We start from the raw sequence: 27,237 nt of genomic DNA on the forward strand, positions 1-27,237 counted from the left end.
TCGGGTTAGCACTGTTCAAGTGAATGTCGTAAAATGTATATATTTTTTTTTCATTTTTAATCACTATGTAATTGTTTACGTATTTTGACATTGAAATACCATGACATGAGGTTTTGCTTGAAATAAATCTGTAAGGTTTTTTATATTGAATTGTAGAAATCATTGCTGTTAAATACAGTTTCTGGCAAGAAAAACCTGCATCAACAACGTTACTCGCCAATATGCATTTATCGGCTGTTAGAATTATTTCTTTGCTGCATTGGTGAGAATTTTCTATCTGCCATACATTTTCAACACTGCATCGTCGCTTGCATTGGTTTATTTGCATATGATTGTTATTTATGATGTATTTTTATTGCTTTCAATGGTAGTCTGACTTTAGAAAAAGAAAATATCAGTGGTTGATACTCAGTCCATGTGTACAGTACCGGGTTCTTCTGGTAATAAACTAAATTTTAATTAACTGACTGGTTATTATGTCATGTTACAATGGAAAAATAAAGGTTAATAAATGGAATTTTTTGAAAAAATGACTCTATAGATCTGTTTGAAGGTAAATTATTCCAGTAATGATATATACTCAGGTTGGGCAGTGGGCACATTACACCATTTCACACTGACATGCTCTTGTGGGTTTAATCCCGTTTAGTTGTCATTTCTTATATGATATTCAGATTTCCCCAGAATCGGGTTATCTCTGCTAAAATTGAAATTGAGATCAATAATGTCAATCAAACAAGAAACATTAGCCTAAGCCCTGATTGACAGATTAAATAAATTGCAAAGTGTGTCAGTTGGACACCAAGACTGGGTTTGTATGTAGCAATTAACAGTTCAGTATACTTATGGGCATCCTCCTCCTTTTATTTAGTACAATTATTTCATAGTTTTTTTTTTATTTCTTTGCAATTGAATATAATTAATGAACATTGTAAATAATTCGGTATGTAACACTGCATGATTGTTTCATGAAGTGAAATGTATGCAAAGTTTCATACATAGAAACAAACTAGTTTTTGGAAATGAATAAGACCCTCAGAGAGAATTTAACAGTTTAATTGCTCAGAGAAAAAAAAGAAACATTTCTGTAGAAGAAGTACAAGCTTATGTCATTATTCTTTCATCTGTTCATGACATAAAAACCATCCCAAATTTCCTCAAAGAATATATCAACCGTACGTTCTCGACTCTCGTTGACTTGAACATTATCATGTCAGATGGTTAAACCAATAGACATTATTATACCATCTTATTCAACGTACACAGGCAATCACTGTAATAAATATCAAATAGTTTAAAATGGTAAAGTTTAGTTATGTAAGGAAATCAGTTTAAAGTACACCCATTACCTCGAGAATAATTGAAGATGATTTGTCCAGACTCTGACAGAATAACATTACATCAACTACATGTATATATAATACCAGCTAGTTATAAAAATTCAGAGATAATATAAAAAAAGCAAATTTTAAAATTCTCCTTTTAAAGTTCTGCATAGTGGTGACAATCCAAATAATAATTATAATTTTTCCTAAAACAAATTATAAGTAATATCAAGAAAAATACTCAAATAAAATATGATTTTAATTTATTTGTAATTGAAATTTGAACCAATTGATTTATACACAGTATATTTTCCTAGTCACTCGAGGTAAATAACACCTGTTTAATTAGGCCCTGTCTACTTTTGAAATTGAAATCAAATCAGTGTTTTTTTGTCTCAGAAGGATTGATTTTAATGAAATTATTAATTTTGTGGAATATTTTTTTTCAGATCAATTCCATCTTCATTATGTAAAATGAGTTACAAAAAACATGAAAAGCAAGAACTGCCTAGTGGATGGGTGGTGAAGCAATCTAAGTCGTATCAAAGAGTCTACTACTTCAACACATTGACAGGAGTTTCCACTTGGGAAGTCCCAGAGGTTCTCAAACCATATTTAGTAAGTAATATAGATCACCGTGTGCTCATTGTATAAAGCACTCTATCCAAATGTATTGGTCTGTAAACTCAATGACCCTCTAGTAATTGGAGAGATAGCCTCCTTTATATCCAAAATGTCATACAAATGTGATTTCTGTTGTAAATTTATTTTTCACTTATCTTTTTCTATCCTGCATGGCTATGTATGTATACTTCTTATGATTTGTTTTTTGTTTATTCCAAATATATATGTTCCTCTTGTACCAAATTATTTGGTTTGAGTATATAAACTGAACTTAAACTTGATAAATGAAAATTGTCCATTTGAAGTATGAATTAGCAAAATTTTGATGTAAGAGTTCAATGGGTTGATAAATTAATGCTCAAAATATGCATATAAAATTTTTCAAGGGTTTAACTCTAAGCAAGCTTTATCTAATACATGTAACACCAATTTGGTTCTAAAGAAAGTTGTGGGAACCTTATGGTAATATGATTAGTAGTTTTATTCAGTACCTAAAATGATATGTACTGGTACCAGTAGTACATTCTTCATTGTCATTTAGTAGCAGCACTTTGTCTTCAGTACATTATAAGTTGATCGGTTTGACTAACCTAGTAAGTTAACAAAACTTTATTGAATCTGAATGACTTTTTTTTTTACAGAAGCCACCCGGAAATCGATATGTCAATAAACCTGTTGGGAGTAGTAAATCAAAACCAGAGACAAGGCTTCATCTGCTGGAACCACACACAGATGTTCAGGAAGGTCAGTTTTCTCCCACACAGGACAGTGATGAGGAGGATAGCCTAGATTTAGAACATCAGCCACATGAAAGAGCTAATACTTCTAGTTCAGTTCAGTCACTGAGGTTTGGCTCAGAAAGTTTACGTTCAGGAAATAGCGTTGTTAATCAACATGAGAAAAATATCAAACTTGGTACCAGACAAGGAAGCAATCAGTGCAGAGTTACTTCACAGCCAGTTGTGTGTCAGACACCTGAGCTACTCAAACAGAAAGAATTGTCTATTGGTAAATGTGATCAACCTCACTCCAGTGATAGCGTCAAAGTGAAGACTTATGGATCACCTTCTGATGTACAAACACCAAGTAGAAAAAAAATCTCCACAAATGATGATAATTTGACTAAATCTGGGGAGGGTTTAACACAGGGACTTCAAAAAAGGATTGGACCTTCTCCAGAAAAGCTTTCATCTCATTCATCAGCCATACATTCAAATTTGAAAAGAAATGCAGAATCATTTACTAACAGTAGTTACTGCAGTAAAACCACTAAACGACAGAAAACTTCAGAAATATCAGATTTCTCAGATTCAAGAAAAGTTGTAAAAAAATTGGCATCATCTCCATCATCAGCTGTGGACACCTTTAATCTCTCCCCCAGGGAATCATCCCCAGACCCAGACAATTTACTGTTAGGTGACCTCAAGAAACGCGAGGATATTCAGTCCTGGATTAATCACCTGGAGTCGGATGAAGTACCATCAGATTCTCTCGGAGAGATCTTGGATCCAGGTCTAGATCAGGATTCAGAAGATGCTGGAAATCTCATTCTGGATAGGAGCAGTCGTAGAGTGATGCTTCACTCCAATGATAGCGGATTCCTGTCTTTGGGAGATACAAGCAATATAAGTGGCATTACTATGACAATAAAAAATGATGGCCCTGTAAAAAAAGCTATTGTCAATCCATGGAAAGGTATACATATGTAGTTCAATTACTTTATTATGAATACCGGTATGTTCTTTTGGGTATCTTAGGGATTCTTCATCTTCGCTAGCCAAGGTTTTCTGATCTGCACCGATTCTCACAAAGATGTTGTACTATATACGTACCTCGTAAATGGCAGCCTCTGTAGACATTGATATTGACAAGTTGGAAGAACGTTTTAATGCTCAGTGTATTCAAAAAATAAGAATAATCTGAAATGTTACATATAGATTAAATTCATTCAAAAGGTGATAGACTGGGAGCGGTAAACAGTTGGTAAATCCTCAATTTACGAGTACATGCCTCTGTTGATAAACAATCTGGTGTAATTGTTATTGCACCATTGAATGATACATGCATGCGAGTTACTTATTGCTATTGGTCTTTATCCCCTGTTGTGAATCGTGCTTTAACATTTTTAACTCCTTGAAAAATGCAAGACCAATCGTTAGCATTTGGTGTGAAGCAAATCTATGTTGTGAAAATCATAATGTCTCATAGGTGGGGCCAAATATGCAAAAAAGGCCAATTTTTCAAAAATCTTCATGCTGGGAAAATACTGGTTATAATGTCCATGAAGCCCTCTACCTAAATTGTTGAATCATGAACTCTGGAACAGGTGTTCAGGCCCTAGGATGGGGCTAATATGGCCATATAATGAAAATGTATAACTATTAAATCTTAGAAAATCTTCTTCTTTACTAGGCCTACCATATAAATTTGTGAAAAACTATATGCCTGGTTATGATGTCCATGAAGTCCTCTACCTAAATTGTGACAATCATGACCTCTGGGACAGGGGTTCAGGCCCTAGGGTGGAGCCAATATGGCCATGTAGTGAAAATTTATCTAATCTTAAAAAAATCTTCTTTACTCCCATATATGTTTGAGAAAAACTAAATGATGAGAGGTTTGAGCAAATATTTATTATTCTCCAGACACAACAATGTGATGTCAATTCAAAGGGTAACTACTCTAATTTAAAAGTGATTTCAAAGGGCAACTACTTCAAATATTTTAAGAACTTACGGAACATTTACATGATGTGATGCAGCATGAAGTTTTGATTGCAGGAGTGCATGAAAATCCCGTCCCAATCCATCACAATCGACGAGAAGAAATAAGCATGGAAATCGACGAGGTTCAGCAGGTCCTTAATAAAGAGGAGGAACGACAGATTGAAGAAATGGACGTGTCAGATATTGTGGTACATTTCTTTATATAATGGATGTAAATTTGACCTGTTAATGGTCAAGTTAGTTTAGTTAAGAACATTGATGATAATTAGTCAATGAATGATGTTTGTAGTGTATAATTGATAAATAGATGTAGTATCATATGTTAGTACATGTATAGAACTTTACTTCCAACACAAGATGCAATATGTTGAGTTTGTTATAAATCATGGCAATACATTATTTTATTGACAGCAACAAATGAAAACTTATTAAATGAGTTTATTGTTTATAATTGGCCCTTTCTATTAATATCATTGCAGCTGAGGGAGGTTCGAGACTCCGTGAAGAAATGTCCAGATGAGGTCATAGGACAGCTTACCCAAGTCTTTACAACCGACCAACCAGAGCATATTCATAACGTAGATCAGGTAATACTTAGTATCAAGTCATTGTATCAGAGGGACTTCGATGATAAAGTAAAGATTCCCAAAAGTTAATATCATCTCCAATCAAGAATTACATATGTATATTCATGTATATGTGCATATTAAGTGTTACTTTCATGACTGATAATCAAAATGATTCTTTTTATTACATGTAACAAATAAAAGAAATATCGGCAATGTTTATAGTTTGATGAAACAAAAGTCCATCAAGCTCATTTTCATAACTCAAAAATATTGTGTAAATCCTGTATTAGGTCCAAGTACATTCACCTTTATTCAACTGAGTTTAACATTTTATTTGTGAAAGTGTTAAAACACTGAAGTTTTTCATTACCAGGTATATAGTTGTGTATTAATTGCTGAAAAATGAATTTATTTTAACTACAGAATTCAGATCAATGGCTTTCATAGCTTGATGAGAACTAAGAGGATTTTAAAAAAATCTTCTTTCTACTTTAAACTTTGTATATCTCGTCATGGTTTACAAAGATATGTGTATCTGAATTATTTTCTTTTGTAGGATTTATACATAGTTGTTGACACAAATGTCTTCATAAGTAACCTGGCATTTGTGGAGGATCTTAGAGACCACTGCTTTGAAAGTGAGTGATTTTATTTCAGAATAACATGACAAAATTACTGCATACCAAATTTTATCCGGGGCGAATTTATTTTGCAAAGTTTTGAAGACCTTTGGCTCATGGCAACTCATTTTTGTGATCAAGATGTAGGTTTTCTGGAAAATAACAAATCAGAGATGTTTAGGGCCTTTTCATGGGGAGTAACATTCGCGACGACAAGGCTCTCGCAAACCTAGCAAAAATTTCTCTCACAATTAAAAGTTGGTGTACAGAAATATACACTATGTTTTTTCTTTAAGAGTAATTTTCTTTCAACTGTTAGTGTTAATCTCTTTTGTTGACTTCTTCAGCAGTAAACACAACACCAAACAAATATAATACTTTGCTTCTCGGGCATCGCTGAATCAGATCAATGCAGCTGCATTGGTTATTTTTGGAAAGTTTTCACTTATTATACCCCCGCTCCGAAGGAGAGGGGGTATACTGTTTTACCCTTGTGTGTCTGTCTGTCCGTCCGTCTGTCTGTCCGTCCGTAACAAAAATTTCTGTCGCATTTATCTCAGCAACTATTTATCGCAGATGCTTGAAATTTTAACACAGCGTTTGTTAAGGCATGCCATATTGTGGGATATATTTTTGTATCAATCGGATGTCAACTTCCTGTTAAAGGACGACTTTGCTTATTTTTTAACCAAAAATTTCAAACAAATTTTCGTCAAAGATTTTTCAGCAACTGTTTATCTCAGATACTCGAAATTTTTACACAGTATTTGTATAGGCATGCCATATCGTGGGATATATTTTTGTACCAATCAGACGTCAACTTCCTGTTAAATGACGACTTTGTTTATTTTTAGCAAAAATTTTCAAACAAATTTCCGTCAAAGAATTCTCAGCAACAATTTATCGCAGATGCTTGAAATTTTAACACACTATTTGTTTAGGCATGCCATATTGTGGGATATATTTTTGTATCAATCGGACGTCAACTTCCTGTTAAATGATGACTTTGTTTATTTTTTGCCAAAATTTTCAAACAAATTTTCCTCAAAGATTTCTCAGCAGCTATTTATCGCAGATGCTTGAAATTTTTACACAGTGTTTGTTAAGGCATGCCATATTGTGGGATATATTTTTGTACCAATCGGACGTCATCTTCCTGTTAAATGAGTACTTTGTTTATTTTAGCCAAAATTTTCAAACAAATTTTCGTCAAAGATTTCTCAGCAGCTATTTATCGCAGATGCTTGAAATTTTAACACACTATTTGTTTAGGCATGCCATATTGTTGGATATATTTCTGTACCAATCGGATGCCAGCTTTCTGTTAAATGTCGACTTTGCTTATTTTGCATATTCACATCAGAGCGGGGGTATCACTAGTGAGCATTGGCTCACAGATTTCTTGTTAAATTTGATATTAAAGATTAGTCTTTTCAGTGTTATTTTTGCCCCTAGGTTTTGACACTTCATCACTTGCAAACGTTTTTGCCCTTTCTTGAATATGCCAATGCAGACACAGATAAAAATTAAAATTCTTTCTAATTTACACAGTTATTTATAACCTGTTAAGTAATTCCCCATTTTAAATTTGCGTTCTAACAACATTGCTGAAAGGGGTGAAAATAAAAAGGGGACGCAGATTTCCCTGCATAATGTTATATTTTTGTTTTATGAATGAAACGGTGAGCCACCATTTATTCTGGGTGAGCTACATGTATTTCCTTAAACATTGATATTTCTATATAGAGCATATATCTTATTTAGTATGTTTTGTTAATTTTTTCCACAGATTTCGGTCTTCCAGTGCTAGTCATACCTTGGGTTGTGATGCAGGAGTTAGATGCTTTAAAATCTAACAAGTCTTCAGCTGCTACAATGGTACATAAACTTCTAATTTTTTATTTAGTTTAAAGCATAGCTGCCATTAATTACTCTGGTACTCAGTTTATTAATCCTTAAGAGATTTTTTATTAATTTCATTTTTGAATGTGTAGTCCATGAAGATTGGTAAATGTGCTCGTGAAGCAGTTGGATACATATATCAGTGTTTCCAAGACAACCACCAGAGAGTGATAGGTCAAGGTGCAGCACAGGTAAGGAAACATGAATCAGTGAAAGCATTCCCTTTGAAATGAAAATCTGTACTTTAATCCTTAGATTTTATGATGTTAATATACCCTCATGATATGCTGTCGTTTTGTGCATGTAAGTATATGTATCTGAATTAATGTAGGCATCTGCAGCATCTAAAGAATTCCAAGCTGAGTGCAGTGATGATAGAATTCTGCAAACTTGTATGCAGTGCCAGAAAAACCGTAAGCTCTTATCTTAATGTGTATCATCTTTTACTTTTTTACACTTATTTGAGAATTAAAATTTCTATTTGCATGTAAGTGTATAGACCTGATACATGTACAATATAAAGTTCATACATATTTTAGGTTTATATATATACACTTTGCCGATTTCTTTCTTTCGACTTATTTTGAACATGCATGTACATTGTAGGTCTAAATTCCACTGTGATTCTGCTCAGTAATGATAAAAACCTTCTGAACAAAGCAAGGGTGTGCAAGATTACTGCTTTTGACAGATTTGTAAGTATTTCAGAGAAAAAGAGCTTTATAAAAGAAAAAAAAACCATAATTGTGGTTTTGAAGTTTAATACATTTACTACAGGTATTATAGTTGTATCTTTTTTGTGTTTTCTGTTTTAGCGTTTATTAAATGGAATAAAATGTCTGCAGACAAAACGTCCCTACAAGATTGAACAGAGTAAGTTTTGATACTGAAAATCTAGTCAAGTAATGGTAATTGCAGTTCAGAAAAATATAATAATCAACTACAAACTGCAGTGCAATTTGCAATTTTTATTTTGTTCATAATTCATTTATAGCAAACTGTTTTAAATTTCCATAGCCTTAGTCCATAAAGAATCCCTAGAGAAGCCGTCGAAAGCTGGTGCAAGTTGTCCTGTTGATGTTCCCCCTGATAATCACAGTCATCTGGTAAGTCAGCAACCCACTCAACATTCCAACAAGAACAACAAGATAGTAAGTCCTGTACAAGCATTCATACGGTTGTTCAGTTATCTTTACAAAATATTATTAGTCATGGCAGTAAGCCTTAGAATTAATTTTGACCAATGGGTTTTTGTTACCCCGGTACCTTGTCTCTAAGCAAAGCAATATTGATTTGTTTGCAGCTATTTTCCTATACATGTATTTCATTGGTACTTCTGCTTATATATAATGTGTTAATGGTAAACCATGATATTCCTCTGTAGTTGAATAAATAGAAAACACAATTTGTTTGGTATATCTACATGTATGTAATCTGTTTATTAGTTAAACCACATTTACATGGTATCTCTGTAGCTGGATGAAATGTAATCACTATTTGATATTTCTATACAACATGTTGATAGTAAATTTACATACATGTGGCACCTCTTTGTAGTTGGATGAAATGCTCTGCAAGTTAAAGATGTGGCTGAAGGATGCCCTGTCCAGTGTGTTGGAGACAGAAATGAAGGCAGCGTATGATGACATCTGGTGAGTACCAGCAGAGTCCATGATGGCCAGTCATGTCTGTATCAGACCTATCAACCATGTCATAATCTTGCTTGTATGGAAACCGTGAAATCTAGATATTTATCTAGATGATATATAATATCTAATAGATATATAAATCTATTACGGTATTTATCTAGATATGTTCCCTCCTCTTGTACCCAGTATGATTGTGATTCTGAAAGCTTAAAAAATTTTAGCTGTTTACTTTAACCACAACATATTTGCAATGTGTTTATAGGATGGAGATTGTCTTAAGGAAGCCTCCATGGACACTCTCTGATGTCTTGGAATGCTTTAAGAAGTAAGATTTACCGGCATTTTTTAAATGGTATTTTGTAAAGATTTACTGTTCTCTCTTTTGATATGTAAGTACAGATGTACATAATGGATCTGTATGGTGATATGAAAGTTTAGATATGATGAAAACAACACACACAATTGTATATGACTGTCAGAATTGTAGAAGATTGTATTGCAATACTGAAGTTAAAATGTACATTTGTGTAAGCTAGACTAGTGGTTATGCATCAGGCCTGGCAGATAAATGTATGCAAAAGTATTTTTAAATGAAAGATATTAAAACTAAACCACTGTCTTACAGATGTGAAATGCTGTTTTAGAAATGCACGTAAATGAAGATGCATTTTAAGTCATTTTGAATTGGGGTGTTATTATCAAGCTTATTTTTCCTCCCATCAGGCATTGGATTGCAGTCTTTGGTCAGATCTACGAGAGAAGTTTAGTGAGCGTCGTGGACAGACTCTGTGCTAGATTTAAACCTGTAACTCGTAAGTGAACCTGAAGTACATTTTTAATGTAGATGCCAAGTTGTACATACATAGAAAGTTGAAAAAATGTGGTTTAAAAATTACTAACATGTTTATTTTTTTAAATAACAGATTTTCAGGTGAGCATAGAAATCCTCCTGTACTTGCTGAATGACTGTCTGGGATTATTGGAGGAATGCAATAAACACAACAAGTAAGTTATAATTTATTTAAGGAATAAGGAATGCCATAATTCTTTCAGTATTATGAGGCAATCAATTACAGTGAGGGTAATCAAAACCAATAAAACCTGAAGGGCTTAATGATAGATTTGATCAAGCCTGACTGTATTAAGTCACCTCATAATATTTAAATAATTAAAGAACAATTCCTTACTACTAATATTTATAAATTTTTTCAGCACATGTAATTGTACAATTAAATGTTAAAGAAGTCATTGATGAATGCAACTATGCATTTCAAAATTAATGCATATGTTATTACAAACAAAAACACTGGAAAATGTAAATATTATATGTGTGCTCATTCTTAGGAAGGGTTTGGAGGTACAAGTAGTATGCATTTTACTTCAAAATTGTTTGATAACTTTTATATGTAATTGTACAATTTCAATTAATACAAGGTCATAATATGTTTTCCTTTACTTAATGGCTATAAGTTAACTACTTTGTACATGTATGTAGAAAATACAAATATTTCTTGCCATTTCATTTAATTTCGAAATCAGTTTTGGAGAATTGACATGGTGTTTACCTTGTATCTCCAGAAACCTGTATACTCCTTTCATCAAATAATCTAGACCTTAAAAAGATATTAGTAGGTACATGTGTTCCAAGAAAACATTTGGGTTTGGAAAATGAACAAATATTGTTCATGTGCTTTTTATACCCCCGCTCCGAAGGAGAGGGGGTATACTGTTTTACCCTTGTGTGTCTGTCTGTCCGTCCGTCTGTCTGTCTGTCTGTCTGTCCGTCCGTAACAAAAATTTCTGTAGCATTTATCTCAGCAACTATTTATCGCAGATGCTTGAAAATTTAACACAGTGTTTGTTAAGGCATGCCATATCGTGGGATATATTTTTGTACCAATCAGACGCCAACTTCCTGTTAAATGACGACTTTACTTATTTTTTAACCAAAATTTTCAAACAAATTTTCGTCAAAGAATTCTCAGCAACTGTTTATCGCAGATGCTTGAAATTTTTACACAGTATTTTTATAGGCATGCCATATCGTGGGATATATTTTTGTTCCAATCGGAGGTCAACTTCCTGTTAAATGCTACTTTGTTTATTTTTAGCCAAAATTTTCAAACAAATTTCCGTCAAAGATTTCTCAGCAGCTATTTATCGCAGATGCTTGAAATTTTAACACACTATTTGTATAGGCATGCCATATTGTGGGATATATTTTTGTACCAATCGGACGTCAAACTTCCTGTTAAATGTCGACTTTGCTTATTTTTTAACCAAAATTTTCAAACAAATTTTCGTCCCAGATTTCTCAGCAACTGTTTATCGCAGATGCTTGGAATTTGTACACACTATTTGTATAGGCATGCCATATCGTGGTATATATTTTTGTACCAATCGGACGTCAAACTTCCTGTGAAATAATGACTGTTTATTTTTAGCCAAAATTTTCAAACAAATTTTCGTCCCAGATTTCTCAGCAGCTATTTATCGCAGATGCTTGAAATTTTTACACAGTGTTTGTTAAGGCATGCCGTATCGTGGGATGTATTTTTGTACCAATTGGGCATCAACTTCCTGTTAAATGACGACTTTGTTTATTTTTAGCCAAAATTTTCAAACAAATTTCCGTCAAAGATTTCTCAGCAACTATTTATCGCAGATGCTTGAAATTTTAACACACTATTTGTATAGGCATGCCATATTGTGGGATATATTTTTGTATCAATCGGACGTCAAACTTCCTGTGAAATAATGACTTTGTTTATTTTTTAACCAAAATTTTCAAACAAATTTTCGTCAAAGATTTCTCAGCAGCTATTTATCGCAGATGCTTGAAATTTTTACACAGTGTTTGTTAAGGCATGCCGTATCGTGGGATATATTTTTGTACCAATCGGATGTCAATTTCCTGTTAAATGAGTACTTTGTTTTTTTTTAGCCAAAATTTCCAAACAAATTTTCCTCAAAGATTTCTAAGCAACTGTTTATCGCAGATGCTTGAAATTTTAACACACTATTTGTTTAGGCATGCCATATTGTGGGATATATTTCTGTACCAATCGGATGCCAGCTTTCTGTTAAATGTCGACTTTGCTTATTTTGCATATTCACATCAGAGCGGGGGTATCACTAGTGAGCATTGGCTCACAGATATCTTGTTACTGGATCATTTTTAATGCATTATTTTTTAGCTATAGATTATTACATGTAGTATGAAATGTAGATTTATGAAATGTAGATTTCATTTAACTTGCATCAATGTAAACAAATTTTTCTTTAGGAATGATCTGAAAGTTGCTGAGGCTTTATTTGGAATGAAGAAATGTGAAGAACTCTGTCGTGACCTTAAAACTGGAGGGGTCAAGGTTAACAGCATTGAAGACTATCTGAAAGGAAAGCCAAAGCAGACTGACATCAAGACAAAGGTTATCATTGAGAATTACATGCATTAATATAAAAGTAAATAATCTTTCCAGAGTCCTTTAAACTTTGTTTTTAGAGACCTTTCTTTCTTGATTTGTAATTTTGGTTTTTGTGTTTCTTGCACCCACAGAATGAAAGAACAAATTTTGGGTTTTTTGCATTTATTCACATGTAAGGTTGTTACATGTATCTTGTATGAACAGACATTGTGTAATAATTTTGCAATATCTACAGATGTGTATGGACAAAAATAAAAACAATGTGGACCAATTAAGTGTTGAGGATGTGGAATCTAAACTAACCAATATCTGGGAAGTGGTGTATTTTTGTTGGTAAGGAGAAATTTGCGTTATTATCAGGACATTTTCTGCATTACTAATACGATAGCTATAAATACAATACATGTGTAACATGTGCAAGTAAGTTTATGACAAATTGTTTTACAGTGAGGATTTTCAAAGGGTGATCGAAAACAGAAGGAGAAATTGCAGTACTGATCCTGAGCAACTTGAAAAAATGTCCCTTGTGTTCCAAAAACTCATTCCAGCACTGGATGCAATCAGATACGAATATGAACAGTAAGTTAGCTTTGACAGAGAGTATTTGGCTCAATTTATTGATTCATCCATCTACATGTATTAAGTCAGACCCTTTTTATATTGAACTCAGTGGTACATAAAAAATATGAGATTCACAAGAATTCAAATAGTTTTAAAAGGCACAAAGAGACAGTGTGGTATTCAAGATCTCAAAGTTAAAATACATGATTTATTTTAAAGATCACAGTCACCATTAATGTCATTCTTAAAAAATTGAACCAAGTCTTAGATCAGTGTTATTGATATTTAGGTTGTTATTTTCAGTTTCACTCGTTATCTTGTAATATAGCCATGAGTACCTGGTAAATGTTTGCATGTCACTTTACAGGGCATTGCGATTCAGTCCCAAGGAAATCCTGGAGAAAGCAGCCCTTGTTCATGGGCTGTGTGTTCAGTTGAATAGTTTCTATATCAGATTAAATCTAAAGGTAAGATTAGCAAAAGATCATGGTTTTGTGTATAATTTACCAATTACTGGTATTATTAAAACAAGAAGCCTTTCAGTGTTGTCATTAGTTTGATAGTCTAACCTTAATACATGTATATGCATAGCTGATTTGACTTAAGATTCATGTACATCTCTATTTTGATGCATTTTACTTGATTTCTACTCTTTGTGGTTCAGGCAAAGGATGGTGAATTGGAAGTGACTAATTTGCAGGCATTATTTGGAATAGAAAGCAAAAGGTATTGAATAATTTAAGTTTTTATTAAGTTTAATTACACTTTATTATTGCAAAGCCCTTTTCAGAAATTTATGAAATACCTTAAGAATGAAGTGTTTAAACAAAAATTAAACAATAGTTAAATTTCATTATTGTAGTAAAAACTAATTTTATTAAAACATTATACATTAAAACTTGTTTAGTACGTACATTGTACATGGACATAGGGAAATCTCAGATATAGCGAAGTTTTTTTGAGTCCCTGGTAAAATTCTTAACAAATCTTTCCAAAATTTCATGGTTATAACCAATTGGGATATAACAAATTTACGGTTACAGCGAACTGATTTTGGGTCCCGTAGAGGTAAAGAATGAGAAATTTAACATTTTCATAACGAATATCTTTAAAGTTTAAATAGTTTGCACTACCATAATTGTCATATTAAAATTCTTAAATTTACAATCAGATAATTTAAGGTATCGAAAAAATGTATTTTCATTCTAAGCCTCAATTAACAAAAATTGTAGTCTGGTGATAGAAAACATGTATATAGTGAAATCGCTATAGTTATTACTATGAATTCGTTATATGAATTACAGATATAATGAAGTAAATCCATTTATCCCTAGGATTTTTCTATAACCGATTTTTACTGTATTCATATTTTTACATAATTATCTAGATAAGTTTGCTGTATCATACATTCCACAAATATGAATTCTTACATGCTTTTAAGAATCTACTTGTGTTTGTAGACAAATGCTTAAAGATGGCTTGGATCACCTAGATAAAATGATTCACAAAATTCATGAGCAAATGAAAATCATACAAGGATGAAACTTTAGAAGACTGTCTGATGTTTTGAAGAATGTGTAGAAGAGTTGTGTTGGTTTACTCTGCTACATATCATTTGCAAGATCATAATGACCAATACCAGTCATACAGCTGTACTTGTAAATATGTTTTGAGAGAGAGAGAGAGAGGGAGAGAGAGGAGCTGTGTTCGTGTTGGTGTGTTTGATGTTTATACATGTAGTACTTGTGTTGAATATTTTAGGGTTTGTTTTTCTTTTTTTTGAGGTTTTTGTGAAAATTTTGTCTGATTTGTCCTATTATATAGGAGTTATTATCAACTGTTTTTGACTTTTCAGGTAAAAAATTGATTTGATACTATTTTGTACTTGGGTGTTGTAATTTATGAAAGTCAATTTTTGGTTGTTGTTGCCAGTGACTTTTAATTGTAAATTTGCTTGTTTATATCTTTTGTCATCATCATGGTATGTATAACATTGGCCTAGTATTAAGCAATATTAATTTTATCTCATAATGAGGTCACACGTGTTCATTTGCATGGTGCTAATTATACTCTTCATTTTGTGTCCAAAACCATTGAAGATGTGAATATGCACTTTAGTGAAATATCTGGTGAATGTCAACAGCAATGTTCCTGTAACAACAAATTCCAGAATACCAGGAGATTTTTCAATTGATTGCAGGATTGCTTAAACATTTGGGTCTGCCAAGTAATATAATTTCATCACTTTAATATCAGGTCTGATTCTAGGTCATGTGGGTACTCAAGTTTACATTATTATGGTATATTCAACCCAATCATATTGCACATAAAAAAAAAACCCCAAAAAACATCTACAGCACTCTCATCTATTGTTAGCTAATCTATGTATAGTCTTTTGAAAAGAATTTTCAGCTGGCCAGCACTGAATTCTGTTCAAAATAGGTTGGAATATATTTTTAAAAAATGAAATTCAAGACATTTTTGAAGAAATAAAACTTACTTTATTGTTATGCTTGATCAGTAAGTTCATTATCTAGATTCAGACCTATTGTGTTACCTGACAGACCAAATTGTATACCCTATTAAGCAATCGATCAAGAAATTTTTAATTGAAAACGGTATTCTGTAATTTGTTGTAAACACGTATTGAGGTACAGATTTTCAGATATCATATTGTTAAACACTTAGTATTATTAAGTACATATCATGCAGCTGGTACTTGTTATTCTGTCTCTTATGTAATACTACATGTATATGTAATTGGGTATACCAGTTGTTGAAAATTTACTCAATTCAATTAGAATTAGTGTATAGTTTCTGAAATGTTTTCTTTATCAACAACAAACAAAACGCAAAAAATTCTTTATCAACAACAAACAAAACACAAAAAAAAAGACTATTCATATTCGTTGTTGTGTAAAGGAGGCTACACCACTGTATTACATGTATATACATAGTAATGATTTTGTAAAGAGAGGTCTAATTTGTGTTTGTATTTTAACTGTGTTTGGTGCTTCACTCATAAATTGACCAACTAATCCAAACTGTGATAACATATACCTGTTAACTGTAGATGTAGATCTATGTTTAATATCGAGCTCCTTGGACGTGCATGTGAAAAGAAACAATCATGCAGAGAGATACTGGAGATGTTGCTAGTCCACCTGTATATGCTTGTAATTGCTTGTTAATTTTGTTTCCTCTATAAAATTTGTGTAAATTCTGTAATTTTGTCTGCAATAAACCTTATTGGGTAGGATGAAGATCTACAAGTAATTTGTCGTTAACCCCAGAAGACAGCTAGTACCTGTTCAATGCTGATTATATCTGATTTTAGTTCTTAGGCATTTTTTCAAATACCCCGGTACATTACTAGATGTATTATTTTGTTACACTTGCCTTGTTGCATTCAGCTAGCAAAGCTGTACATTGTTAATAAAGTTGTTGAATATTCTGAAAAACTTTTAATTTTTTAAAGATTACTTGAGCTGAAGGCTCAAGTGAGCTTTTCTGATCAGCAGAGGTATAGCGTTTTCCCCTCATGATTTTGCTTACACCCGTGTTTGAGTAAAAAGTACCGTTTACTAAAAATAGGTACAGGTACCTGTCGCAATATGATTTTTAAAACCCAGGTACTGATTTTAAAATGGTGTCTGTGTAACCACTGAATTTGTGTCAAAAATTCAAAAAAACCTGCATCAAGAAATGAATATATACATGTAGAACTCTGTATACAAAAACGGATGTTATTCTAAACTGTGGTAATTTCCAGCAAAATTCAATGAATGTAATGGCCGTTAAATGTAAACTAAATACATGACTTGGGAAAAGTCTGTTTATATTGGGTGTATTTTTACTCAAAATAAAACGAGAGTTTTTAGCTCACCTGAACCGAAGGTTCAAGTGAGCCTTTCTGATCACCTGTTGTCCGTCGTCCGTCCGTCTGTCTGTCCGTTCGTCTGTCTGTAAACTTTTCACATTTTTGACTTCTTCTCAAAAACCTCTGGGCCAAATTTAACCAAACTTGGTACAAAGCATCCTTATGAAAAGGGGATTCTAAATTGTTAAAATAAAGGGTTCAACCCTTTTTAAAGGGGAGATAATTACGAAACAGTGAAAATAGGGTGCATGTCTTTAAAAATCTTCTTCTCAAGAACCACTGCACCAGAAATGCCAATTTTTACAAAAAAGCATGTATATATAGTTAAGATTCTAAATTGTAAAAATCGTGACCCCCGGACCAAAACTGGGGCCCCAGGCGGGGTTCAAAATTTAACATGGAAATACATTGGAAAAATGTTTAAAAATCTTCTTCTCAAGAACCACTGCACCAGAAATGCCAATATTTACACAAAAGCTTGTATATATAGTGAAGATTCTAAATTGTAAAAATCGTGACCCCCGGACCAAAACTGGGGCCCCAGGCGGGGTTCAAAATTTAACATGGAAATACATTGGAAAAATGTTTAAAAATCTTCTTCTCAAGAACCACTGCACCAGAAATGCCAATATTTACACAAAAGCTTGTATATAAAGTGAAGATTCTAAATTGTAAAAATCGTGACCCCTGGACCAAAACTGGGGCCCCAGGCGGGGTTCAAAATTTAACATGGAAATACATTGGAAAAATGTTTAAAAATCTTCTTCTCAAGAACCACTGCACCAGAAATGCCAATATTTGCAAAAAAGCTTGTATATATAGTGAAGATTCTAAATTGTAAAAATCGTGACCCCCGGACCAAAACTGGGGCCCCAGGCGGGGTTCAAAATTTAACATGGAAATACATTGGAAAAATGTTTAAAAATCTTCTTCTCAAGAACCACTGCACCAGAAATGCCAATATTTACAAAAAAGCTTGTATATATAGTGAAGATTCTAAATTGTAAAAATCGTGACCCCCGGACCAAAACTGGGGCCCCAGGTGGGGTTCAAAATTTAACATGGAAATACATTGGAAAAATGTTTAAAAATCTTCTTCTCAAGAACCACTGCACCAGAAATGCCAATATTTACACAAAAGCTTGTATATATAGTGAAGATTCTAAATTATAAAAATCGTGACCCCCGGACCAAAACTGGGGCTCCAAACGGGGTTCAAAGATTAACATAGAAATAAATATGATAAATGTTTTAAAATCTTCTTCTCAAGAACCACTGCACCAGAAATGCCAATGTTTACAAAAAAGCTTGTATATATAGTGAAGATTCTAAATTGTAAAAATCGTGACCCCCGGACCAAAACTGGGGCCCCAGGTGGGGTTCAAAATTTAACATGGAAATACATTGGAAAAATGTTTAAAAATCTTCTTCTCAAGAACCACTGCACCAGAAATGCCAATATTTACACAAAAGCTTGTATATATAGTGAAGATTCTAAATTATAAAAATCGTGACCCCCGGACCAAAACTGGGGCTCCAAACGGGGTTCAAAGATTAACATAGAAATAAATATGATAAATGTTTTAAAATCTTCTTCTCAAGAACCACTGCACCAGAAATGCCAATGTTTATACATAAGCTTGTATGTATAGTGAAGATTCTAAATTGTTAAAATTGTGACCCCCTGGCAAAAACTGGGCCCCCAGGCGGGGTTCAAAGTTTAACATATATATGAAAAATGTTTAAAAATCTTCTTCTCAAGAACTACATTGCAACAGTTTGGGATATTACTATGTATACATCCTTGGCAATTGTAGATTCTAAAGTGTTAAAATCATGACTAATACTGGGGCATCAAGAGGGGTTCAAAGTTTAACATAGAAATATATAGGAAACATGTTTTTAAAAAATCTTCTCGAGAACTACAATGTCATTTTTTGTGAGATTACTTTACTTGGATCCTCAAATAATGAAAAATTTAAATTATAGAAGCGATCTAATACTGGGGCTCCAGGAGAATGGGTTCAATGTTTCACATAAAAAGATAGGAGGGAACATGTTTAAAAATCTAATGGAGGAGAACTACAATGCTGCAATTTGTGAGATTACTATGCAAGCATTCTCAAATTGTAAAGTTTCTAAATTGTGGAAGCCGTGACCCCCAGACTAATATTGGGGCCCAAGAAGGGGTTCAAAATTAACATAGAAATATATAGGGAACATGTTTAAAAATCTTCTTCTCAAGAACTACATTGCAACAGTTTGTGAGATGTGAGCATCATTGGCTATTGTAGATTCTAAATTGGTAAAACCGTGACCCCCGAACTAATACTGGGGCCCCAAGACCCCTGGACCAATACTGGGGCCCCAGAAAGGGGTTCAAAGTTTAAAATAAAAATAACATATGCTAGGAAATAGAATGTTACAAGGAACTGTTGTTCAGGTGAGCGATGTGGCCCATGTGCCTCTTGTTTTAAAAAAAATCTGCCAGATTAGATGCAACTTATTTAAAAGAAAAATTTAAAGAAAAAAATACTTACTACTTGGTGGAATAGATCCAGCGACAGCAAAATCAAAAAGACCTATGTGTTACCACTAGGCTACGCTAACACAATCATAGGGTGTCTTTTTAATATATATATATATGGCTATATATACATCATAGTTTAAGAAAAGTCACTCATTGAAATATTTGTCCAATTTTTAGTGCAAAGACCATGTTAAAGTAATTTAATGTAAACATTTACTACATACCTGTACAACTTAATTTTAGTCGGATTTCTTTGGATTAAAGTGGTTCAAAGAGTCTAAGATCCAATTTTTATTAAGTCACATATTTTCCTATATATCCTTTACAAAACCAGAGGATTTTAATGATGTTGTGCAAGACGTACAATTGAGACTCCTTTAACATGGTAATTGTGTAATTTGCTTTACTTTGAATATACTTAAACTAATATTGTTTTATATTGAAAATGCCCAATGTTTGCAAAAGCGGTATACAATGTATTTAAGGCGAATTCATATACGAAATGGCCATACCTCTTTGTTCAATGTTGGCATAAACTTCTCACATTTTCTCCAAAGAATTTGTACGTACAGAGATGTTCTTAGTACTTGCAGCATTTTGATATTTGACAGTCTTAGTCATTTTTAGCAAAATATTGCATATTAGCCTATTGTGTACCCCATTTCCCTGGTTATGCACATGTAGTGTTTATCAATTCAGGGTTGACAAATGGATATTGGTATACACTGTTCATAGTTCAAAAGAAAACCTGGTTTGCTGTCACATTGACAGTTATTCTCTTGTACAAAATTATACTCAATTTTATTATTTATTTCAATAGGAAGTATACCACTTTAGGACCTGTCTTTCTCAGTAGTACAGTAAAACACGGTTATAACGAACACACTAATAATGAATTGACGCTTACGACGAAGTAATTTTCATGACTTTATTACATGTTGTAAACTTGATGGATATAACGAATTACGCATATAACGAAGTAAAATTGAACGTCCCTGGGACTTCGTTATAAGCATGTTTTACTGTAATATGAAGATTTCTAAATTGTTAATCTACTCATGTACTGAACATGGAATGTTTCTCCTTCTATGTTGCTATCCTTATATATATCAACTTTATGAGCAGCAGATCTCTTCAAAGAATTTTGCTGTACAGGTCTCGCTTGAATGTGTGGAAGTACATTTTACATTATTATACTTTCATGTTAAATACTGAAATCTGATTGGTTAAGACGCAGTTGATAATCCGTTCTATTACCCTCAGCGTTAGCAACACACTTGGCAACGGGTAACACAACGAATTGTTACATGCGGGCAAATTATGCGCGTATGGTTCGCCATAGAATTCACGTTATTCCGTAAAGTTTTCTTTAGAATTTAGACATTCAGTATAATAAAACAAATAGTGCCTGTTTGGGAGAGTAAGAGCTAAAAATGACACCCCTTGAAAACCATTGTCAACCGCCGCTTCGAGTCGGTTGACAATGGCTTTCTCGGGGTGTCAATTTCAACTCTTACCCTCCCAAACAGGCACTATTTATATAATTATATTGTCATGTTACTCAGTCTTGATGGATTATCTATGCACTAATTCCAAGCCAGGAGAAAATAGCATCAAATATGCAAGTCAATGCATTTAATATCCGTCAAAGGGAAAATGTACATTAACAAGAAATAATGGTGGAAAATGTAATACAAAGCCAGGAACTCTTCCAAGTCAATCAATGAGTTTCAGGTGTGCAATTTGGTTTTAAAAAATTATAGGGTTTATAACCCAGTCCTGTTCAGCTTTACATACATTCTAACACATAATTTTCAAGACAGAAATCAACACTTGTCATCCTTACTGAGCTTTATTGAATTAATGTGACCAACAACTGAATAATGTAAATACTGTAAGTTTGATCATTCAGTCAAAAATGGTATTAAAATGTTCTCATAAATTTGATTTTTAAATTTTTAAAAAGAGAGAAAATTATATAGACAAAAATAAAATCACCATTGTTTTCAAGCAAAATATGAATTCATATTATACCATACCTGAAAACATGAAAAATACCAATAAAACAACAAATTCAAAAGTTAAAATAAGATTCATATACAATAACATGTACCAATAACCTTACATGTATGTATATGGATATCATAGTTGTAGCAAAATTAAACAAAAAAAGACTATACCGTATAGGTAATCAATCCGAGAATATTCCAGTTGTACATCTCGGTAATAGGTAAATCAACGAAAGAGGAAAAACTGTATCTATTATACATTATAACATCTAAATTTTAATTTAAATCTATTAACATGCAAAATTTCAATAATTATAAGGATGTGATCAAAACTCTAGAGAACTCCTGCACTCTCTCTCTCTCTCTCTCTCTCTCTCTCTCTCGGCAAACACTTAATTCAGTCAAATCAAACAGTAAAAGAACTATATATGATAAGAGTTAAATTTGGCCCCCATAATTCACCATTTTTTAAATGTTTCGGTTACAATAAAATGTTATGTTATAATTTAGAAGAGTTCATATAAAATATATTTTTCACATATTTGTTTGATTTATTTGCACTCACTTGAAGTATATGACGTCAGAAGTGATGCTATTTCAAAAATTTAATCAAAATCAGTCGAAATTGACATTTTTCTCATCTTTTTACGAATGGGAAATATAAAGCGCATGCTTGAACCAGGACAACTTTTTTGTCACTTATTAGTCTTGGCTAGATACATCTCTGATTAAAATATTTTGTTGGTTCAAGCATGCGCTCTTTGTTTCCTGAGAGAAAAACCTCTTGAAAACAAGCTTTTTTATGCTAAAATGCAAAAATGGCGGGAAAAGGCTGTCTTTACAATGCCGTATTTCTAAATTGTGGGCACTTGAATCAAAATGAACATTAAGTTAAAACATCACATATATTTCTGTACAAAGAAACAAAGAATTACAGTAAAATAATGATAATACTTTAAGGGGGTCATTTTAGGCCCATACCATATATAGTCCTTTAATAACAACAGTTTACCATTCCTTTGCATGCATAATGTTACCAAATGTGTATTACATATCTTTGAACCATTTTTTATCATAACACCAATGCTACGAATACACTAATCCATAACAATTTTCAATTATTTGTTGATATACAAATGATAAATTGTAAGTTATATACTAACAAAAACAAACATTACAAATAAGGCAATTTCACTACATTAAATTTCCACCGTCTTTTTAAGTTGCTGGGTTAGCATAATTTCCAATGAAGCACTATCCCATGTATTCAACATCCTCCACTATGATGAGTACAGGCCTCCGCCACAGATGTACTGGCTCGGCTGTGGTTTGATCTTGCTTCTCTTTCTCGAGCACGCAAACGTACAGGAGCAAAGTCCAGGGTCTCTCTTGATTCTCTGTCTCGAGTGGCTTCTGAACTTTGAATGGAGTTGTTTATCTGTCTCCTTATTCGTGTCAACTCTTCTGCCTTTGTACTGGCATGGTGGTGATACATCATTTTGACTCCAGTTACAACAGAAAGCCTTAATCTCAAGTTGTATCTGAAAGAGTTCTTCTTATTCTTCACGGCTCTTTTGTACCTAACTTCCAAGTCTTTGATCTTTTGATCCAACAGAGCTATTTGTTGACAAGCCTTTTCAAATTTTAGTCTGGCTTCTGTTTCTTTTTCTAGAAGATGGCCATGATCCATTGCCGTACCTCGATCCACTGTCGTCGACATAGTTTATTTAAACAGTGATAGCCTCCAGTTCGGAATTTAAACACTATATCTGTGTTTTCTGACTTTTTACTCCTGGTGTGTCATATCTTGCCAAAACATGTAGATACGGAATCTACGTTTGAACGTGGAATTTCTCCTTCTTTTAACGTCTTTATCCTATGAAAATGATTTGTACAATTTTCATTGGTAACTATCTGCAGAATAAAACTAACTTGATGTATATCAACAAAGCATTAGGCCTTTTATAAACATCTGTTTATCATAACCTTCTACCTCGCAAGGAACCGGAAGTTTCTTTTTAACTGTCAGATCCACCAAATAACCCAAAAAGCCCTACAGGACCGGAGATAGAGACCTATTTCGCATTTTAAAGCTTATTGACCCTTGAAATCAATATTAAAATGATTTTTGTTCGACATATGACTGAGATAGTGTTGCAATGAACAGAATTAATATTTTATGCTACAGGGTTAAATTTCCTGTGCAACTATAAAACATGATGAAAATTGTTGTTAATCTTAAATAATTAATAAATTTTTCATTATTTAAAGATGATTGTTAGTTATGTGTAAATTAAGCGTCATCGTCGACCATTGATCTATAGAACATTACTTTGACACATTTATATCACATCTTAGCTTATTTAGGTAGATTTGGGTAATTCGACTTTTCGACGTTGTGTTTTAGTTATTTCGATCCTCATATCATTCATACAACAGATGACTAGTTAAGTTTCTTCGTTTGATACTTAACTTTGTTGTGCTTTCACTGAATATGACAAGAATTATCAAGCACTTATGGGAAAAAAACATGAATATAAATTCTTAATTATTAAAAAATAACCAATGAATTTTATATAACTTTTAGAAAACTTGAAATTCCAAAAATTATACCAAAATCAATAGAATAAAAAATTACGACTTTTCGACATTTTATACAACCATCTTCCACGATAAATTGAAGTCCAGGCTTTTTAACATCATTTATAACTCCTTTTTCAATAAAAATGGATCACGTAAATTTACTTACCTTATCACCGGTCATTTGAAAATCTATTTTGTTAAAAGCCATTCGGATTGTGCGCACACAAGAACTCTGAAGTGGATATTAAAAAGGTGCTTGAGTTTTTGGTAGACAACATCTAAGTAGTTTTTTTTTTTGGAAATCATGTCTTCTGACAATCTGTTGGAATTCCCAGGGGTACCAACTGCGTCCCATTTTTAGCAGACATATAAAACTTGTGCGTGAAAAAAATAAATCACTCACTGCATGTGGCCTTCAACTCAACATTCAGGTTTATCGACGACGGAATTATCAATTAACAATTGTTACTTCCATACTTATGTCGACTCGATATATCCCAGTTAACTTGAAATAAAATATACCACAGAAGACAAAGAGCACACGGCGAGTGTGACAGGTCGGCTCACTCCTCCATGGCACCTGATCCTTCCTCTATATTTTTAAAGGTTAGCCCTGCTCCTGTTTTGTATAATTCCTTGGACTTTTGGGCTTTTGAATTTGAACACTGTTTGTTATCACAACATGTCATAGAATTGAAAAGGTAATTTAAAAATTCGAAAGCTTGATATCAGAAAATGGCACTTATTTTTCATATACGAAAATGTAAAAAAAAAAAATCCCATTTTTTTAGAGCATAAAACATATAATTTTCTGATATATGTTTCATAAAAAAAAATATCAAAAAGGCACCCATGTGTATGGTGGCATAGTATTCTCTTTTGAGAAGTGGACAGGCATAGCCAGGCTATGCCCGTTCTCTTCTCAAAAAATAATACATAGGTGCGCGGTATAGATCTGCCACCACTTGTCAGATATTTATGTCAACTTGTCAGGTATTTATGCTGACTGGTCTGAAATAATCATATTCAATTCATTTTTTTTTTCAATTCAATTTATTATCCTTGAGCTTTACAACTCATCGGAATACAAATAATAATCATGTACATATCTTAAGATATGAATGGACATAAATGTATGCTAAGTAGCTTAATCTGTAGTATCATTTTGGAAGCGCTAAACAAATATTTTCCTAAATTATTGAGTTCCTTTGTATTGTTAACACTTAAAAGTTTAGCTAGCTTAAAAACACTTGGTTTTTTGTAATCAAAACTCTTTATATATTTCTTTCGTAATTCAGCGTAAAAAGGACATATGAGTATATAGTGGAACTCATCTTCTAAATCTTTTTTATTACAATGATTGCAAAATCTTTCATTTCTTGGCACCTTGTTGTGTCGACCTTTTATAATATTTAAAGAGTGTGATGAAGTTCGAAAAATACTTATAATTTTTTTGAAGTATAATTAATCGGTCTCCTAAGATAAGTTTGCAAACAAAAATTAGCCACAAGGTGCTGATATAAACTACTCTTCGGAGATGTCGAAAAAGATGACATCAAACTTCGTTTATAAATATCTAATATTCTACACTCAATTATCTTGTAGGTTTTACATTGGTTTGAACAAGTTTTTCGTCAAACAAATATTTTAGACCCATGCTAGATAACTCGCTTTGTATGGAAACCATATATTGACTAGTATTCAATATTCTGTTGCCAAAGCGTGTTAGCTCCACTAATTGCCATTTACTTCTAATCATAATATCTGACAAGTCGACCTAAAGATCTAAATATTTATCTATTGAGTTGACATAGAGATCTGACAAGTTAACATAAATATCGGACATTGAAGTTAACATAATTATCTATTGTTCAACGAACTTATGCTATGTTGTCTTGTCAAATAATTGCGTCGACTTGCCAGATAACTATGTCAATATGTCAAATAATGATTATGACTTCAATTCAATTCAATTTATTTCACTCAAACCGTCAACATGACGGTACATGAGGTACACACACACACACAAATATATATATATATATATATATATATATATATATATATATATATATATATATATATATATATATATATATATATATATATATATATATATATATATATATATATATATATATATATATATATACACACAAATGTATGTATAGAATCAGAGGTACATGTACAGTACAAATTAGCGAGAAAAAAATATGAGAAAAAAGTACAAATGTTCAAGGAGGACAGACTGATTCAAAATTTTAAAGTATAGACAATAATTCACAAAATTTAAAAGTGTTTGGTCTTAAAGGTTGATAATATCGACTTGTCAGATCGATTCTTATGTCGATTTATGTCAGAAAATATCAGGTCAACCACAGGGGCATCGTATCCGCTCTACACTTTATGACATATATATAAATAATAATAATGTATTATTTATATATATGTCATAGAGTGTAGAGCGGATACGATGCCCCTGTGGGTCAACTGGATGGCCTGAATTGGGCATGGAAACGTTTAAGTGTTGAATTATTTAAACACGTGAATAAGTGATTAGTCGACATAAAGATATGACAAGTCAACATAATTATCAGACAATTACGTGGACGGTGGTGGCAGAACTACTTGCCGGAAAGGCCCGAGAAGTTGCGATTGCAATATTGAACTCTCGTCTCGTTCAACCAAACGCTCGGCTGCTTGTCGGAGAATTACGGAGACAGCCGAGCGTCCAGTTGAACGAGACTATATTAAACTCTGGCATAAGAATACATAAAACTACGAAAAATATCTAAATTGTTCGTACCATTTTAAATCAGACTATTTTCAAG

General features: G+C 32.7%; 2 protein-coding genes across 2 annotated transcripts; one reads left to right on the top strand and one right to left on the bottom strand.

Annotated features, from left to right (window-relative positions):
- The first annotated feature begins 137 nt into the window (after positions 1-137).
- Positions 138-16,434, top strand: LOC128191892 (transcriptional protein SWT1-like). Its single transcript, XM_052864257.1, has 22 exons — positions 138-262; positions 1,775-1,943; positions 2,591-3,644; positions 4,730-4,863; positions 5,155-5,262; positions 5,801-5,882; positions 7,654-7,742; positions 7,859-7,957; positions 8,098-8,179; positions 8,373-8,461; positions 8,582-8,639; positions 8,784-8,872; positions 9,324-9,418; positions 9,678-9,740; positions 10,139-10,227; positions 10,339-10,420; positions 12,702-12,846; positions 13,079-13,176; positions 13,291-13,422; positions 13,772-13,871; positions 14,069-14,130; positions 14,865-16,434. Exons 2-22 carry the CDS (start codon positions 1,800-1,802, stop codon positions 14,944-14,946), a joined length of 2,976 nt encoding a protein of 991 aa, XP_052720217.1. The 5' UTR covers positions 138-262; positions 1,775-1,799; the 3' UTR covers positions 14,947-16,434.
- A 5,092-nt stretch (positions 16,435-21,526) lies between these two features.
- On the bottom strand, positions 21,527-23,861 carry LOC128157102 (uncharacterized). Its single transcript, XM_052819477.1, has one exon. The coding sequence runs from the start codon at positions 23,541-23,543 to the stop codon at positions 23,091-23,093; it is 453 nt and encodes a 150-aa protein (XP_052675437.1). The 5' UTR covers positions 23,544-23,861; the 3' UTR covers positions 21,527-23,090.
- Positions 23,862-27,237: the final 3,376 nt, after the last annotated feature.

This window comes from Crassostrea angulata, chromosome 7 (genome assembly GCF_025612915.1).
Source record: "Crassostrea angulata isolate pt1a10 chromosome 7, ASM2561291v2, whole genome shotgun sequence".
Classification (NCBI taxonomy): domain Eukaryota; kingdom Metazoa; phylum Mollusca; class Bivalvia; order Ostreida; family Ostreidae; genus Magallana; species Magallana angulata.

What these genes read in the sequence shown, in the direction of transcription:
- LOC128191892 (XM_052864257.1), top strand. Translation starts at nt 1,800, where the DNA reads ATGAGTTACAAAAAACATGAAAAGCAAGAACTGCCTAGTGGATGGGTG. An exon ending in TATGCAGTGCCAGAAAAACC is followed by an intron (nt 8,180 to 8,372) that starts GTAAGCTCTTAT and finishes TGTACATTGTAG; the next exon opens with GTCTAAATTCCACTGTGATT. An exon ending in GCAGCGTATGATGACATCTG is followed by an intron (nt 9,419 to 9,677) that starts GTGAGTACCAGC and finishes ATGTGTTTATAG; the next exon opens with GATGGAGATTGTCTTAAGGA.
- LOC128157102 (XM_052819477.1), bottom strand. Translation starts at nt 23,543, where the DNA reads ATGTCGACGACAGTGGATCGAGGTACGGCAATGGATCATGGCCATCTT.